Below are 19,372 nucleotides of genomic sequence, written 5' to 3'. Positions count from 1 at the left end.
TAGTAGGATATTACACCTCAAAAAAGTTATTATAAACAAAAAAACCTAGTAGAAATATTTGGCTTCCATTTGAAATAATATTCAAGAGAGGTAGAGGTGTGCCAGTGCACTACACAGAAACTGCTTTGAAAATGTCACTCCGGGAGGCTCTCCTTGCCCGTCAGCAGACTTGCTTCCCTTTCCATTCAGCTAAAGCAGCACTGTCTGGTTTTTTACAGCTATTTTCAACAACTGATCCCGTGGGTACTTTACTCCAAGTTCCAGAACAAATTTCTGCTCATCTACCTCAGCCAGCCGGGCACATGCCTGCACAACCAACTCCCGTCTCTCCCCCACCCCCGGCAGAGCCAGCAAAAACAGCTCAGGTAAAGCAGGAGTACACTTTCATGGTCGGCCTTCTGGGTAGATGGAGACAGCAGAAACTGATGTTGTGGTGGAGTTTAAAACAAACTAGAAATTCTCTTCTCACAGTTTTCATTGTATGCAGGTAATAGAGCTTTTCAAGGATCACACAGGTTTTCAAGCAGCAAGATAAGTTAGTGATGGAAACATTCCAAACCTCAGAAATTTGGGGATATTCTCATCAACTTTTTATGAGATCAGTATTACATCTGCAGCTGACCAAGTTCGTCTTGACACTAGGATTGTCAGTTCTGTTTCCTTTTTGTTCAGTTACACTTGTATTATAAATACATCTCCAATCCATGATTTTCTTTTATTACTCTTTTTTTAAAGATATTTGTCAATTTTATGAGGGTTGAGTTTATTGAAGTGATGAAATATCTATAAATGCACATCATTTGTCACACACAAATATCATTAAATCCTCATACACTGAGCAGTCAAGGGAATAAGGGACCCCACTGTGAATCACTCCCTGTTGGCCTTCTGAAAACTCCAGATACTGTGTGCAACACGTGACCTTATGCTCCATGGTTGGAGTGAGGTTTCCAGAGTCTGTTCATTTCTTAAATATTAGAGACTTCATTTTTTTTCCCCTAACATTTTAGACTGAAAGAGGTAAAGATGGAAGTTCTGATTTTTTTCTTTTGCAATCTGATGGTGGTCTGCCTTTGGAGACCTGCTCTGAGAGCTTCTAGGTAATCATGGTGTTGACTTCATGTCACCTTTTTATCGAATGCAAGCTTCCCATTTCTTTCTACCATATCCAGAAAGATACAGTTATTTTATGAAAACTGATGGAAAGATTGGATTCACTTTATAAAAAACTTCAGTAGAATGTATATTCTCTAGGAAGCAAGGGATACCTTACAGTTTTCAGAGAGGATTAGTTTAGTCATTAAAAGACTTGGGACCTCCAGGCTAGATTCCTAAGGGGCAGCTAGTTTAGATCCTACCTTGTATATTGCTATATGATACACTGGCAGAATTTTTTAAAGGGAAAAAACCAGCTATGTTGTTTTTCACCCTTGTAGAGGGAAAGAGGCATCTGAATAATACAAAATACAAATGTAGCTTGTATGGCATTTCATGTGGGTTTGAGAATTTTCTTTCTAATTGTGCTTAACTCAGGCTGACATCTCTTGTTGCTGCCTCCAAGTGCATCCTACCATAGCAAGAAATGTCCCAGCAACTGATCTGTCCTCACTGAGAGATGAAGAAATTGCTGCCACGTGGATGTTTCCTCTGCTGATGACCATTAGTCACCTCATGCTTAGTAGTTTATACGCTGACTTTATACCTTTCGATGCTTTTTTAGACTCTGCCTTCAGGAGCAGGCTCACAAGAGACCAAGATCCCAATCAGCCTAGTACTCAGATTAAGGTAAGTAAACACCTTCTGGTTACCTTTTGAATACTCTAAATATGCTGTTTTCTCTTTGAAAGTGACTCTTTTTTCTAATAGTCTGTGCCTGAGAGTAACCAGCAAGATTCTTTGCCCTCCAGTATCAAGGGCTGGGCATTGCAGGGATGCAATACTGTTGCCCTCATAGTCAGTTGAGTGTCTGACTCTTGGTTTCGGCTCAGGTCGTGATATTAGGGCTGTGAGATCAAGTCCCATGTCGGCCTCCACACTCAGTGGAGTCTGCTTAACATTCTCTCTCTTGCTCCTCCCCTCCTCTAAAATAAATAAATAAAATCTTAAAAAAAAAAAAAAGAAGTAATAGCAACAGCACAAGGACTTGGATGTTAACTAGCGCACACATTCTCTTAGCTGTTTCTCCATTAATGATTTTTTCCAAACAACTAGTTTAGGTTTAGGTTCTGTAATTGAGTACGGTCTGTTGGCTTATCTGAAGATTAGGCTTTTAATTTTGACCATATATCATGGGCTCTCAGATCATCTGACCCAAGAGTGGAGTGCTTTCTGATTGTGATAGATCTTATTAAGGCCTTGTTCTTAAAATGATGAAGGGAAAATCCTCTAAGGATATAATTGTCTGTTTCTCTGTTTTACAGAAAGTGTTCTAAATCAGTGGTTCTTGCTGGGGTCATATAGATAGGTTCTGACAGATTGCTCACAGGAAGTGCCATAGGTGGCAATCTGCTCATTCTAACCCTCTCCTTTTGCAGGTAGTTAGATTAAGATTGCAGAGCATTCTTGTTAGATTAGCAATGGCTGTTGTTCTAATTTGGTCTCATTCTATTCATAAAACAAAGTTATCACTTAAGACAACTCAGATCTTCTTTAACTATTACTATATAATTCCAGTATTAATTTAATTCCAGTTATCTTATGGTGTTTCAGTTGTACAATACAATAACTCAACAATTCTGTATATTACTGAGTGTTCATAGTGTATTCTTGATCCCCATCCCCTGTTTCACACATCCGCCTTCCCACCTCCCCTATGGTAACCATCGGTTTGAATAGTTAAGAGTCTAGTTTTAGGCTTGTCTCTTTTTTTCCCCTCTGTTCATTTGTTTTGTTTCTTAAATTCCACATGTGAATGAAATCATATGATACTTGTCCTTCTTTGAGTGACTTCCTTTAGCATTATACTCTCTGGCTCCATTCACATGGAGCAAATGGCAAGATTTCATTCTTTCTTATGGTTGAGTAATATCCAATTGTATGTGTATACTGCATCTTCTTTATCATTCATCAGTCGATGGACACTTGGGCTGCTTCTGTATCTTGGCTATTGTAATAATGCAGCAGTAAAAGGGGTGCATGTATTCCTTTGAATCAGTGTATTTGTATTTTTTGTGTAAATATCCAACTGTGTGATTACTGGATCATATGGTATTTCTATTTTTAACTTCTTGAGGAATTTCCATGCTGTTTTCCACAGTGGCTGCACCAGTTTGCATTCCCACCAACAGTGTACAAGGATTCTATTTCTCCACGTCCTCACCAACACATGTTGTTTCTTGTTTTGTTGATTGTGATGAGAGTTAGGTGATATCTCATTTGATTTTGATTTGTGTTTCCCTAATGATGAGTGATGTTTTCATGTGTCTGTTGGCCATCTGGATGTCTTCTTTGGAAAAATGTTTATGTATCCTGCCCATTTTTTTTTTTTAATTTATTTATGATAGTCACAGAGAGAGAGAGAGAGAGAGAGAGAGAGAGAGAAGCAGACACATAGGCAGAGGGAGAAGCAGGCTCCATGCACTGGGAGCCTGATGTGGGATTCGATCCCGGGTCTCCAGGATCGTGCCCTGGGCCAAAGGCAGGCGCCAAACCGCTGCGCCACCCAGGGATCCCTCCTGCCCATTTTTTAATTGGATTATTTGGGGGTTTTTGGTATTGAGTTGTATAAGTTCTTTTATTATTTTGGATACTAGCCCTTTTGTATCCTGTATCATTTTAATTATACCTTCCTGTGCTCATGCATTTTCCTCTTAGTTTATTTGATATCTTAGAGGGACTAAAGATGGGAGTAGGTATATAAGAATCTCCTCAAAAGCATGAGGACTTTTTGTTTTTGTTTTTGTTTTTTGTTTTTTGTTTTCATGAGGGCTTTTTGTTTTGTTTTTTCTTAGTTTGTGCTTTGGTGGGTTTTTTTCCCTATTTATTTCTGTAATCAACGGACAGTGCTATATTAGTTTCAGTTGTACAATTCAGTGATTCAGCAATTCAATTCATTACTTGGTGCTCATCACAATAAATGTACTCTTAATCCCCTTTACCCATTAGCACCAAGGTTTTATATTGATTAATATAGAGTACATAAATTATATAGAGTACATAAATTACAGAGTAATTTATGAGTACATAAATAATAGAATACATAAATTAAAAGGGTTGTATGACAGTTAGATGGTCACTCCTAGTAGTTTGCTTTGAGCCCTGAAATATGAGCTCATAGAACAGATCATATGATCTGTGGGAATAGAGGGGTCTTTCTTGAGTTCTTTCCTGTTATATGTTGGCAAAGTCAATATGCATAAATCTAGAAATTTATTTTACACATTGTTTTCTTTTGTAGGAATTCAAAAAAAGAACTAAATGATATTCGATTCGAGTTCACTCCTGGGAGAGGTGAGGCATCAAAAACATTAAAAACAAAATAACTTCTAATTTATCATTTAATGAAATGTATTGTGATGTTTTTGTCCTTTAGATATATTTTGCTTTTAAAATATGAAAATGTTCCTGGTTTAAAGGGTTTGGGTGACATATGAATAAAATAAAAAATTCAATTTACTACTAACCTCATTTTAATATAATATAGTATAATACAGACAGTAATGAATGTAGCTGTAATTTACTACCTGCTGTAGTAGGCCAGGCATTGTGCTAAGCTTTCTATCTCATTAAATTCTCAGAATAGCCCCCTAAGGAAGATTATGTCCCCATTGCATAGATGATGAAACCATGGTTTAGAGATAGGAGAGGTAACTTCTTGTCATTCACACAGCTGGAATCATATCTACACCATATCAGGGTGCAGAGTTCTCGCTCTCATCACTGAATATGGTTGTCCTTCTCCATGACAGGACAAGGAAGAAATAAGACTTCCCGGCTACTCTCCCCAGGCCAAAGCTGAGTCCTATCAAGCATTGTTTCTGGCCATGAACTTCTCCCTGGGATGAGGCTTGTTTCTTTCTTGCCATTGTTACTCAGGATTCAGATTTGGGAGGTGGCCAGCAGCCAGTACATTTGTCCTGTGTGCCATGCTCATTCTTCCTGCTGTTTTGGTATCATCAGCAACTAAGTATGAAAGAGAACAGATGCAGATGTGGAGAGGTGTATCTGTTTCACTGTTTAAAACCAGGAAGAGTCTCATCTTAAACTAATTCAAATCGCTGGTCATCTGTGCAAATGTGTACTCATCCACTCTCCAGAGGTCCTCTTGTTCCTTTCAAGGGCTCAGCCCTCAAGAAGCAGCTTCACTGAGTCAGTTGGAGATGAGATCAGTTAGGGATGCCCTGTCCTTGTCTTTTTATTTCTGTTACAACCATTGATCAGATTGTAGCACCTAAAATTGCTAGATATGAAGAAAAGCCCACCAGAATAAAAAAGAAAATGCCTTTAGCAAAAAACTTGGGGTATGATCTCCAAAGAGAAGAGATTACAATTTTTTTCTTTCAAGATGTACTTGAAAATAAATCATTCCAGTGTACTAGCCCTGGAGATGTTGCATACTCGCCATCACATCTCAGAGCTGATAAGGCTCAGGGCCAGGGCTGCCCTCAGAATGGGACTTTCCTCTAAAGCATCACTGTCAGCTGTAAGTTATCTTTACAGTGAGCATCTGATACTGGTCATCTGATTGGTAGAGACCTAAGAGAATTTCCTACTTGAGGTAAGCCCAGTGGTTGGAGAAACCTTTCTGTGGGAGGAAGACCCCACCAGCCTCCTTGGTTTTGTGGATTTAGGAGCTACTGTGGGCTTGGCAGTGCCACCAACCACTCTAAGAGTTAGCAGTGACATGCGTGCACAAGAAATGGAGCACCTTCTTCTTTGTCCTTGCAGATACAGCAGAGGGTGTCTCTCAGGAACTCATTTCTGCCGGCCTGGTTGATGGAAGGGATTTAGTAATAGGTAACTACTTTGTGCTCTGCCCTGTGCCCCCGTGTCTTTGTCTGTGTATTTAGGACCTAGAGAAGCAGACTTTGATTCCATTGATCAGATCTCACAGGTCTTGGAATGGTCTTGGCCTCACTGAAATAATAGGTATTGGAGACAGTTTCTCATAAAAAAAGAAAAATCTCATTTTTGAGTTTGCTTTGTGACTTCCAGTGATAGTAAGTGAAAGCTGGGAGACTCTAGTAGATTGATGACATGTGTTACAAGTTAAACTTAGCCATATCTAATCCATTTTGGAGGGTGAAACTCAGCCCTTGTAGAGTTAAGAGGTAAGCAAAATTCATTAGAGGTTTATTTCTATAATAATCAGAAAGTAAGAAAAGGCACAGTTGGGCCATGGGTACATGTTATTTGAAGGGAAAAACCCATTGTGTAGGGCCAGTCAGCAAAATTTTTCTATAAAGAACCTAAATAGTTTAGGCTTTGTGGGCCATACACTGTCTCTGTTGTCTTTTTTTTTTTTTTTTTTTAAGATTTTATTAATTTATTCATGAGAGACACAGAGAGAGAGGCAGAGATGTAGGCTACATGCAGGGAACCTCATGTGGGACTCGATCCCGGGACTCCAGGATCATGACCTGAGCCAAAGGCAGAGACACTCAACCACTGACCCACCCAGGCGTCCCTGTCTCTGTTGTCTTTAAACCATTCTTAGCCAACAGCCAGACTAGAAATAAGCTGCAGGCCAGTTTTCCCATTCCTAGTTTTTGGCTTTCTGGCCCATGAGTAGGCAAATCCTACCTCTCATCTGTCTTTTTTTTTTTTCTTTTAAGATTTTATTTATTCATTTGACAGAGAAAGAGCACCCAAGCAGGTTGAGCGGCAGGCAGAGGGAGAGATAGAAGCAGGCTCCCCACAGAACAGGGAGCCCAGTGAGAGCAGGGCTTGATCCCAGGACCCTGAGATTGTGACCTGAGCTGAAGGCAGACACTTAACCGACTGAGCCACCCAGGTGCCCCCTTTCACCTGTGTGTCTTGCCCCAGTTAGTACAGCATCTTAAAGTTATTTTGATCATGATTCCAGATTTATTTTTGCTACTTATAGTTGAATTTAAAAGATAACTTTTGTTTGCAGAGTAATTTATCTTTCTGCTTCCATTTTGGTTGAACATAGACCATTCTAAGCTACCATTTAAGTTTTTAAAACATGATAGAAAGTGGACTTAGTTTCTCATTATGTTCTGTTTGTATGGTTACAGTGGCAGCGAATTTGCAGAAAATTGTGGAAGAACCTCAGTCAAATCGATCTGTCACTTTCAAACTGGTACTCTTCTTCTTCTTCTTTTTTTTTTTTTAAGATTTTATTTATTTATTCATGAGAGACACAGAGAGAGAGGCAGAGACATAGGCAGAGAGAGAAGCAGGATTCATGCAGGGAGCCCAATGTGGAACTCTATCCCAGGACTCCAGGATCATGCCCTAAGCCAAAGGCAGACGCTCAACCGCTGAGCCACCCAGGCATCCCTCATCTCTTCCTTATTATTAAACTGTTCTTACACAGCAGCAGCCTCTGCAGACCAGCTTCTATATTCCCTGAGTGATGAGAATATTAAAATATGGCGGATTGTGTTCATTTAGCTTCCCTAAGGCCCTAGGCCAATGTCTCCTTTTGAGTGGCCTCACGTCCTCTCTCCATCCCAGGAAGCTTGCTTCCTACCCCAGGCCCTTGACTCTTCTCAAGAGAGAGTATTAGCCAGTCTGACTCCAGCTTTGTACTCAGCCCCCAACTTTCATCTGTGTCCTCTATGTATCCCAGGGACCTAAACCCCACTGTTTTCCTTCCCACAGTCCTTATATCAGTTTTAATTGTTACCTGAAGTTTTGTTTACAAATAACCACAGCTTCTCATTTTGTTTTGTTCTTAGGCATCTGGTGTTGAAGGCTCGGATATTCCTGATGATGGTAAACTAATAGGATTTGCCCAGCTCAGCATCAGCTAAACCACAGCCTTGGAAGAGGCGGCCTAAGGAGATTCCATACATGCGTATCTCTGTTGCTTCTGTTGGCCTAAACCCACTACTGCCAAAGAACCCAGCAACAAACCTCCCGGCTAGGAGCTTTAGAGGTCTTTCTTTATGTTCTTGCCATCATTCCCCCGTTTTCCCACAGAGAAAGAAAAGTTGGATCACCAGTGGCCAGCATCCCTTCAAAGAGTTCCGTTAGTAAACTTACTGCACATGTTCCCTATCTTCCTCCATCTGAGATGGGAAATGTGCCTCCAAGCCCAGGAGGGAGAACTGTCAGCTCATCTTGCCTTACTCCAATGGTGGCGCTGGGTGGAAAGTAGCAGCTATATTGGGCTTCCTCATCTTGCCTGTTCTCCCACACCTGACAGGATGTGGGCATATTGGGATATCTCTTTACCACTGAAGTAGCAATTAAAAATTGATTGTTTATCTGGAGCCCAGAGAATTTAATTTAGTGATTTTTTTTTCTTTTTCTTTTTTTAAATCTGATGTGAATTCTAGCAACCTTTGTTAGGAAAAAGCACAGCCTCAGAAGGAGGCAGCCTAAACTGTGTTCTTGTTTTGTTCGTTTCTAAGCGTTTTGCTGAAGCTGCTCTCAGGCACCCCTCTTCATCACTCCCTCCAGAAAGGGTTGCTAGCCTTAACTTCAGCTGGTGCAAAACATCTGACTGTAGTCGAACTTCAGCCATCAGACCCTTCAGAGTGGAACTTTGGACTGTTTTTAGTGAAAACACCAAGTAATGGCGTGTAAAAGTGAATTTCCCCAGCAGTGGTTTTGAACAGGAAAAATTGCAACTCATATCATTGTGGAATAATTTATTCTCGGATCTTAAAAATTCAGTTGAAGAAAAACTGCTCCTTAATCCTCCCATGAAAATTTGCCTGGCCTCCACGTCATGAGGAAATGCAAGGCTGAGCTTTCTACAGCAATAAAGGAGACTCACCAGGCCAGCGAGGCCTGCCTTCCGCCCCTCTCCTGCACTGACCCTTTGGAGAGGGTCCACACTTCTGTGCGCTGAACCTGACCCAGGATGGAAAGTGAAACCACATGTGCCGTGACTTAGGATTTATGAGTAGACAGTGTTCATTTGATTTTCTATAGAAATAATATAAATTATTCTTTGGGTTTAAAAAAGAGCACTCATAATGCAATATGTGAGTAATCGGTGGGGCCGATTTTCTTTCCTACTGTTTTGCAGTCAGCCTCTAACTGCAAGTAGCCCGAACAGTTTTTGTATAAGAAAGGGACACTCAATCTGGCCTTAAAACGACACACAAAGATGAGCTTTGGCCTCACGGAAAGGGGAGAGCTGCCTCTTATAGAATTGCTCAAGCCCTTTCCAGCGCTGTTGGTCTGTGAATAACAAGATTGCTTTGTCTAGTTTTCTCTTGGAGCATCTCCGGAAGCTTTCCCCACAACTCTTGTTTCATTCTAAGTTTGTAGTTTTAGTCCTGAGCTTTCTTCCCCTTCCCTGGGTGCAGAGGCATACTGAGTAAGGAGTGGGTGTTGGGGAGGAGGAGGGGGTATGGGTTTGAGGTGGCCATTGAAAGGAAAACAGATGAAAGGATCTAAGATCAAAGTCCAGGGTCCCAGCAGGGTTGGTAAAAATCAGGAGCCTGCCAAACCTAGAGAGGGAAAAGAAGACTGATTAGCTTGCTGGAAAAATATTTACCTTTCTCTCTCTCTTTCATTCTTTCTTTCATTCTTTCTTTCTTTCTTTCTTTCTTTCTTTCTTTCTTTCTTTCTTTCTTTCTTTCTTTCTTTTTCTTCTTTCTTTTTCTTCTTTCTTTCTTTCTTTCTTTCTTTCTTTCTTTCTTTCTTTCTTTCTTTCTTTCTTTCTTTCTTTCAGAGTAGGAGGAATGGGGAGCAGGCAGGTGGAAATAAGATGTGAAAGAGAGATAGCATCCTCTTTGGCACAGGACTAGTGGCTTACTTTTGAGCCCGTATTTTGGTTTCAAGCAAGCTATCATCATCTACTTATTGATAAATCCAAGGGGTGATGGCATCATTCTGTTCTAGCATTCTATTCGGAGGTGGTCTGGAGCCGAGGCTGGGTGTTAGCAGCAACTCATTTCCCTGTTCATTTTCTCCAGCCAGCCATTACTCTTAAACTGCAGTGGAACAGGCATGGCAATAGAAGTGGGCTGGGGCTTTCTCTTTTCTTTTCAGTTCAGCTTTTGCCCTGCTGGGAATTAGGAGCCAGACACCAAGCCCCAGCACAGTGTTATTTCTTCTTCCGCGTGATGTATGGTGGACTCCCTGTGCTGACTTAAGCAGTGATGCTGAGGAAATACGTGAACAGAAACTTCCCAGGTTGGACAGCACACGACTTAGTGAGCGACCTTGCTTCTCTCCAGGAGCAGTGGCTTAGGGTGCACCTCTGTCTCTAGGTCCCCAGGATCCCCAGGTCCCTTGGGGTAAAGACTAATTTAGCACAAGATAACATGTGCCAATGCCATTTGTGAAATGTATGGTCTTATTCTAAGTGACTGATGGATTTGTTTGGGGTTTTTGCTTAAGTTTTGAACCAAATCCTAGAGCCAGCTGATACTATTTAATAATCTGAGGATAGAATAATGGTGTATCAATAAATGGAGGTTCCTCCTATGATGTCTGGTAGATTATGGAAGATGTAAAATATTTTACCTCCCCCTTCCTTTTTTTGACTTTGTATTTTGCTGCATGTTTCCTTCATTTTTAATCAATAAAGAGTAAATTGTCTGTGGTGGTGTAAGGATTCTTTACTTCAGTGCTTGCTGGTGGGGAACAGTGAGGAGTGGGTCAAGGAGTCACTACTAACTTAATTCTTCACACAAATGGACAAAAACCAAAGTGCACCTAAATTTTAAAAAACTGTGTGTACTGATCTACGAATTATTAGAACAGCTTAAATCCATTGCACAGATGGGGAAACCGAAATCCCAAAAGGGAAAGAGAAGATATGGCCAGGGAAATTTCACAGGGTAGGGCATGAGACTCCTACTGATCTTTCCTGTTTGATTCTTTTTTTTTTTTTTTTTTTAAGATTGATTTATTTATTCATTCAGAGAGAGCGAAGAGAGAAGCAGAGACACAAGCAGGCTCCATGCAGGAAGCCTGATGTGGGACTCGATCCTGGGTCTCCAGGACCACACCCTGGGCTACAGGCGGCGCTAAACCGCTGCGCCACCGGGGCTGCCCTCTTGTTTGATTCTGCTTATGCTGTTGGATAGGGGAAAGAGGCCAGACTCAAGCCGTTGGGGTCCCTTTTGGAAAATTCAGAGCAGGGCTGACCTTGTCCCTATTTGTCTTTGATACTGAAATGGTGGGGTTTCAAGTGAGATTCTGGCTCCTTTGTATTCCTGCACCTCCCAGATACGTAATCTCCCTGAAGGTGGCCTCCTGGGAGGGGACTGCTCGTGGATCCTTATAATTCAGAGCTCAGGCATTGACAGCATTGTATCTGAGTGAATTTGATTTCAAGATAAGCAGGTCGTGAGAGTGGAATCTGACTGGGGCACTTGGGTAGCTCAGTTGGTTAAGCGTTCTTACTCTTGATTTCGGTTCAGGTCATGATGTCAGGGTCCTGAGATTGACCCCTTGTTGAACCCCATCAGGCTCCACACAGAGTGGAGTCTACTTGAGATTCTTTCTCCCTGTGCCCCTCCCTCCACTCACGTACTCTGTCCCTCTCTCTAAAATAAATAAACAAAATCTTTTTTTAAAAAAAAGTGGACTATTGTGGGGACAGAGGAGGTGCTAGTTACTTAAAAGTGTTTGTGGTATGTGTGGGGGGAGGTGGCAGGACAAGAGTAAAAAGAGCCTTTCCGTTGTCCATTCTCTAACAAGATCAGGTGTCAAGGGGCCTGATTCCTTAGCTGTACCTCATATTAGCAGTTTTCCATGCCACAGTACATGGATTTCTCCTTTGGATCAGCTCATCTACGCCACACTTTTGCCCTTTAAAAAAAAAATAGACTTCATTTTTTAGAGCAATGTTAGTTTCACAGTGAAATTGAACAGAAATTATACAAAGTTCCCATACGCCCTTTGACCCCACACAGGCACGGCTTCCCCTACTGTCAACAACCTGCTCAAGAGTGGTACACTGGTTTCAATCAATGAACCTACATTGACGCGTCATTATCACCCAAAGACAATAGTTGACATACAGGTTCACTTTTGACTGTGGAACATTCTATAGATTTAGACATGTATAGTGACATGTATCCATCATTATATAAAATAGCTTCACTACCCTAAAATCCCCTGTATTCCACCTGTCCATCTCCCTTTTAGTCCTTGGCAACCACTCATCTTTTCAGTGTCTCCATAGTTTTACCTCTTCCTATGTCATGTTAGACTCCTACAATACGGAGCCTTTTCAGAATGGCTTCTTTTGCTTACTAATATGTAATTAAAGGTCTCCTCTGTGTGTGTGTGTGTATGTGTGGTTTAATAGCTCTTTTTTTTCTTTTTTAGTGCTGAATATTCTATGTTTGATGTATGAGTTTATTAATCCATTTACCTATGGGTTGCTTTTAAGTTTTGACAGTTATGAATAAAGCTGCTATAAGCATCTATGTGGGAGTTCTGTGTGGATATGAGTTTTTAACTCCTTTTGGTAAATGCCAAGGATCCCAATTACGGATTGTAGGGTAAAAGCATAGTTTTATAAGAAACCACCAGCTGTCTTCCAAAGTGGCTGTTATTATCTTGCATTCCACAACGGAGAGTTTCTGTTGCTCTACATCCTTGCCACCATTTGGTGGTGTCAGTGTTTAAGACTTTGGCAATTCTAACAGGTGCTTAGTGATACCTTGTTTTAAGTTGCAATTCCTTACTGAGATGACCTCTAACATCTTTTTATATGCTTATTTGCCTTCTGTATACTTAAGGGTGTCTGTTCAAGTCTTTTGCCCATTTTAATTTTTTTTATTTATTTTTGCCCATTTTTAATAAGACTTTTCTTATTGTTGAGTTTTAAGAGTTCTTTGTATATTTTGTATAAAAGTCCGTTATTAGATACAGGCATACCTCATTCTACTGCACTTCACTTTATTGTGCTTTGCAGATACTGAGTCTTTTGCAAATTGAAGGTGTGTGGCAACCCTGCATTGAGCACACCTCCAGGTGCTATTTTTTCAACAGCATTTGCTCATTTTGTGTCAATAAAGTATTTCTTAATTAAGGTCTGTATATTGTTTAAACATAATGCTGTTGTACACTTAGTAGATTACTGCATAGTGTAAACATAACTTTTATATGCAGTGGGAAACCAGAGTCATTTGATTGGCTTTTTTTTTTTTAAGATTTTATTTATTCATAGAGACACAGCTAGAGAGAGAGAGGCAGAGACACAGGCAGAGGGAGAAGCAGGCACCATGCAGGGAGCCTGATGTGGGACTCAATCCCGGGTCTCCAGGTTCACACCCTGGGCTGCAGGCGGCGCTAAACCGCTGCGCCACCGGGGCTGCCCTTGATTGGCTTTATTGCAATGTTTGCTTTTATTACAGTGATTTTGAACCCATTATCTTCAAGGTGTGTCTTTTATGTCTTTGCAAATATTTTTTCCAGTCTTCCTTTTTTCCCCGGAGCATATTTTAATCCTAATATAGTCCAGCTTATCTGTTATTTCTTTCATGGATCATGTCTTTGGTGTTATATCTTAAGAAATCTTTACCACACCCAAGGTTATCTAGATATTTGCTTATGTTATCTTCTAAGAGTTATATAGTTTTGAATATTAGACTGCAGTCTTCGATCCATTTTGAGTTAATTTTCTTGAAGAGTTTAAAGTCTGTATCTAGAGTTACTTTTTGCCTCTGCGTGTCCAGTTGTTCTAGCACTGTTTTTCTGCCATTGTCTTAATTGCCTTTGCTCTTTGGTCAAGGATCACTTGAATCTATGAGTCTATTTTTAGGCTTTATATTCTGTTCCGTTGATATGTTTATTCTTTATACTCTCTTGATTACTACAACTTTATAGTCTATTTTTTTAAAGATGTTTTTAGGGCAGCCCTGGTGGCCCAGGGGTTTAGCGCCACCTTCAGCCCGGGGTGTGATCCTGGAGACCCCAGATCAAGTCCCACATCAGGCTCCCTGCATGGAGCCTGCTTCTCCCTCTGCCTGTGTCTCTGCCTCTTTCTCTCTCTGTGTCTGTCATGAATAAATAAATAAAATCTTTTTAAAAAAATTTTTTTAATTTATTCATGAGAAACAGAGAAAGAGAAGAACACTTAGAATTAAGTCAATTAATTTTTGTCAGTTCTTTTAGGTTTTCTAGTAGCTGCTAGTGTCTGTCTGATGGATAATCACGTTATCTACAAACAAAGACCACTTCTTTCTTTCTTGCCAATCTACATACTTTCCTTTTTCTTTTTTTAGGATTTATTTATCAATTAAAGAGTATACATGAGTAGGGGGAGGGGAAGAGAATGAATATCTCAAGTGGACTGGACTCCACACCGAGCACAGAACCCAATGCAGGGCTCAATCTCCTGATGTTGAGATTATGCTCTGAGCCGAAATCAAGAGTTGGATACTCAACCAACTAGTCACCCAGATGCTCCTCATTTCCTTTTCTTGTATTGTATTAGTTGGGATATTTAATGTGATGTTGAAAAGCAGTGGCAAGAGAGGATATTCTTGTCTTGGTCCTGATTTTAGTGGAAAAGCTTCTATTTTCTCATTAAGTACAGTGTTAGCAAATGGGTGTTGAATTTTGTCAGGTGCTTTTTCTCCAGCATGTGATTTTTCTTTTTTAGCATGTAGATATGATGGATTGTATTAACTGATTTTTGCATTTTGAACAAGGTTCATATATCTGAGATAAATCCCATTTGGTCATGGGATATAAATCCTTTTTTTTTTTCATTGTTTGATTTCACTTACTAATATTTTGTTGAGGTTTTTTGCATCTTTGTTCATAAGAAATCTTGCTCTCTAGTTTTTTTGTAGTGTCTTTAATTTGCTCTTAGGGTAATGCTGGCTTCATAGAATGAGTTAAGAAGTATCCCCTCAGTTTCTGTCTTCTGGAAGGGATTGTAGAGAATTGATATAATTTCTTAAATGTTTGGTAGAATTCATTAATGAGTTGATTTGGGCCTTGTGATTTCTTTTTTGGAGTATTATTGTTGATTCAATTTCTTTAATTGATACAGGCCTTTTCAGATTGTGTATTTCTTCTTATGTAAGCTTTAGCTTGTGTCCTTTAAGAAATTGGTCCATTTCATCTAGGTTATCAAAACTGTAAGCATAAAGTTATTTATAGTATTACTTTGTTATTATCTTAATGTGCATTGGATCTGTAATCATGACTCTTTCATTTTTGATGTTAGTAATTTTTGTCTTTTCTCTCTTTTTCTTAGCCTAACTAGAGGCTTATCAATTTTATTGATCTTTTCAAAGAATCAGCTTTTGCTTTTATTGATTTTCTCTATTATTTTCCTGTTTTCTATTTCACTGATTTGTCTAATTCTTTTACTTATTTTCTACTTTTTTTGGATTTAATTTGTCCTTCTTTTTCTACTTACCTAAGGCTTAGAATTACTGATTTTGGATTTTTCTTCTTTTCAGCGCCAGAAATTTCACTCTAAATACTGCTTTTGTGGCGTCTCATTGATTGTAATATGTTATATTTTCATTTCATTCAAAATATTTTAAAATTACTTTTGAGATTACTTATTGGGTCCATGTGTTCTTGAGAAGTATGTTGTTTAATCTCCAAGTATTTTGTGATATTTCAGCTGTCTTTATCTTATTGATTTCTAGATTAATTCCACTGTGGTTTGAAAGAAGACATTGTATGATTTTTTTTTTTTTTTAAGTTTAAGTTTTGGGACACCTGGGTGGCTCAGTGATTGAGCCTCTGCCTTTGGCTCAGGTTATGATCCTGGGGTCTAGGGATCAAGGGATCAAGTCCCACATTGCACTCCCCATGGGGAACCTGCTTCTCCCTCTGCCTCTGTCTCTGCCTCTGTGTCTCTCATGAATAAATAATTAAAATCTTAAAAAAAAAAAAAAAAGTTTAAGTTTTTAACTTTAAAATGTGAGTTATGGCCCAAAATGTAGTCTATCTTAGTAAATGTTCTATGTGAGCTTAAGAATGTGTACTCTACTGTTGTTGGATGAAGTTAGTCTATAAATGTCAGTTGGATCTAGTTGATTTGTGGTGTTTTCAACCATGTCCTTACCAATACCTGCCTGTTGGATCAGTCCATTTCTGATAGAGGGATGTTGAAGTCTCTATCTATAATAGTGGATTAATATATTTCTCCCTGCAGTTCTATCAGTTTTTGTCTCATGTATTTAGATCATCTGTTTTTGATGAATACACACTAGGAATTGTCCTCTTGGACTCAAATAAAATCAGAAATGAAAGAGAAGAAACAACACCACCACAAAAATAAAAAGGATTGTAAGAGAATGTTATAAAAAATTATATGTCAACAAATTGGACAAACTAGAAGAAATAAATTCCTAGAAACATACAACCTAACTGATAATGAAGTAGCTGAAAGAGAAATTAAGAAAACAATCCCATTTACAATTTCACCAAAAATAATAAAATGCTGAGGAATAAATTTAACCAAGGATATGAAAGACCTGTACTCTGAAAACTATAGAACATTATTGAAAGAAATTAAAGATGGCATGAACAAATGGATAGATAATCCATGCTCAAGAATGAGAAGGACCAATATTGTTAAAATGTCCATACTACTCAAAGCAACCTACAGGTTTAGTGCAATCCCTATCAAAATACCAACATTTTTTCACAGAACTAGAATAATACTAAGATTTATGTGGAACCACAGAAGAACCCCCAAAAAGAAGAACAAAGCTGGAGGTACTATAATCCCAGATTTAAAAATACACTACCAAGCTATAATAATCAAAAGTATGCTTCTGGCACAAAAATAGAGACACAGATCTAAGGAGCAGAATAGAGAGCCTAGATAGAAACTCACACTTAAATGGGCAATTAATCTATGACAAGGCAAGAATATACAATGGAGAAAAGACAATCTTCCAACAAATGGTGCTGTGAAAACCAGACAGCTCAATGCAAAACCAACCAGACCTCCTCTTACACCAAACAGAAAAGTAAACTCAAAGTGGATTAGAGAACTAAATGTGAGACCTGAAACCATAAAACTCCCAAAGGAAAACATAGGCAGTAATTTCTTTGACATCAGCCATGGAAACATTTTTCTAAATCTCTTCCTTCAAGCAAGGGAAACAAAACCAAAATTAAGCTGTTGGGACTATAGTTAAATAAAAGGCTTTTCTACATGGGGGAAACTATCAACAAAACAAGACAACCTACTGAACAGGAGAAGATATTTGCAAATGATATATTTGGTAAGGGATTAATATCCAAAATATACAATGTATACAACTAACACTGAAGAAATCCTATTTAAGAATGGGCAGTGGTCACCTGGTGGCTCAGTGGTTGAGCTTCTGCCCTTTGGCTCAGGTCATGATCCTGGGGTCCTGGGATCAAGCCCCACATGGGCTCCCTGCAGGGAACCTGCTTCTCCCTTTGCCCATGTCTCTGCCTCTCTCTCTTTCTCTCTCTCTCTCTCTCTCTCTGTCTCTCATGTAAAAAATAAATAAAATCTTTAAAAAAATAAATGGACAGTGAACCTGAATAGATACTTTTTCAAAGAAGACCTACAGATGGCCAACAGACACGTAAGACACTCAACTCACTCATTAGAGAAATGCAAATCAAAACCACAATGAGCTATTACTTTACACCTGTCAGAATGGCTAAAATCAAAGAGACAAATAACAAGTGTTGTCGAGGTGGTGGAGAAAAAGGAATCTTCACACACTGTTCGTGGGAATGCAAACTGATGCAGCCAATTTTTTGAGGTTCCTCAAATAATTAAAAATAGAATTCTCAAATGATACAGTAACTCTGCTAACTGGATATATATCCAAAGAAAATGAAAACATTATTTTGAAAAGATACATGCACTCTATGTTTATTAGAACATTTATTTTTTTTTAAAAAAGAACATTTATTATAACTTCCAAGATAGGGAAGCAACCCAAGTTTCCATATAGATGAAAGGAACAAGAAGAAGTGGTGTATATATATATATATATATATATATATATATATATATATACACTTTGGACTGTTACTTAGCTATAAAAAGGCATGAGGTCTTGAGGTGCCTGGGTGGCTCAGTAGGTTAAATGTGTGCCTTAAGCTCAAGTCATGAGCCCTGCTTCCAGCTCCCTGCTCAGCAGGGAGTTGGCTTCACCCTCTCCCCCTCCCCCTGCTTACACACACTCTCTCTCTCTCTCAAATAAATAAAATCTTTAAAAAAATTTTAAAAAGCACGAGATCTTGCCATTTGCAGAAATATGGATGGACCCACAGAGTATAATGCTGAGTGAAATAAGAGAAAGACAAATACAATTTCATTCGTATGTGGAATTAAGACACAAAGCAGATGAACAACGACAAAAAGGACCACTCTTAAATACAGAGAATATGGGGCACCTGGGTAGCTCAGTCAGTTAGCATCTGCCTTCAGCGTCATGGATCAAGCCTGGAGTTGGGCTCCCTGCTGGGCAGGGAGTCTGCTGCTCCCTCTCCTGCAGTTCCTCCTGCTTGTAATGCATGCTCTCTGTCAAATGAGTAAGTCTTTAAAAATATATAAATAAACATATGTTACATACAGAGAACAGACTAGTGGCTACCAGAGGGGAGGTGGATGGAGGAAATGGGAGTAAAATAGATGAAGAGGATTAAATTCACCTTAATGAGCACTGAGTAATGTATAGAATTGTTGAATCAGTATATTGTACTCCTGAAACTAATATAACCCTATATGTTAATTATACTTCAATTTTTAAAAAATTTTCTCCTTGGAGTATTGACCCCTTTATTATTATGTAATGCTTTCCTCATCCCTAATGACTTTCCTTGCTCTGAAGTCTGCTTTCTGAAATTAATACAACTATTCCTTTATTGTGGGTTAGTATGATGTATCTTTTTCCATTCATTTACTTTTAATCTATATGTGTCTTTATATTTAAAGTGATTTTCTTATAGACAACATATAATTGAGGCTTGTTTTTTGTTTCACTCTGACAATCTCTTTTTATTTGATAAATTAGACCACTATTAATATTTAAAGTCTTTACTTGGATGGTTGGATTGATATCTACCATACGTGTTTTCTATTCTTGCCTTTGTCCTTTATTCCTATTTTTGTCTTCTTCCCTTCTGCGTTTTGTGGCTTTAATTGAGAATTTTATCTTTTTATATTTTTTAAGATTTTTATTTTATTTTATTTTATTTTATTTTATTTTATTTTATTTTAGAGAGAGAAAATCCTCAAGCAGACTCTCTGCTGAGCATGGAGCCAGAGTCAAGGCCAGTTCCAGGACCCTGAGGT

General features: G+C 38.9%; 1 protein-coding gene across 4 annotated transcripts in view; it reads left to right on the top strand.

The window, feature by feature from the left end:
* The window catches only part of OXSR1 (oxidative stress responsive kinase 1), a 95,160-nt gene extending 84,471 nt beyond the window's left edge, over window positions 1–10,689 (top strand). For 3 of the 4 annotated variants that reach the window (XM_077865808.1, XM_077865807.1, XM_077865810.1), the window contains exons 13-18: window positions 219–365; window positions 1,721–1,785; window positions 4,397–4,449; window positions 5,887–5,955; window positions 7,200–7,264; window positions 7,866–10,689. In XM_077865808.1, coding sequence (XP_077721934.1) covers window positions 219–365; window positions 1,721–1,785; window positions 4,397–4,449; window positions 5,887–5,955; window positions 7,200–7,264; window positions 7,866–7,940 — 474 coding nt within the window. In that variant the 3' untranslated portion in view covers window positions 7,941–10,689. The remainder of the gene's footprint in view (window positions 1–218; window positions 366–1,720; window positions 1,786–4,396; window positions 4,450–5,886; window positions 5,956–7,199; window positions 7,265–7,865) is intronic. The other variant, XM_077865809.1, reaches the window with a different exon arrangement.
* Window positions 10,690–19,372: the final 8,683 nt, after the last annotated feature.

This window comes from Canis aureus, chromosome 22, assembly GCF_053574225.1.
Source record: "Canis aureus isolate CA01 chromosome 22, VMU_Caureus_v.1.0, whole genome shotgun sequence".
Classification (NCBI taxonomy): domain Eukaryota; kingdom Metazoa; phylum Chordata; class Mammalia; order Carnivora; family Canidae; genus Canis; species Canis aureus.
This window is presented reverse-complemented; position numbering and strand designations above follow the sequence as displayed.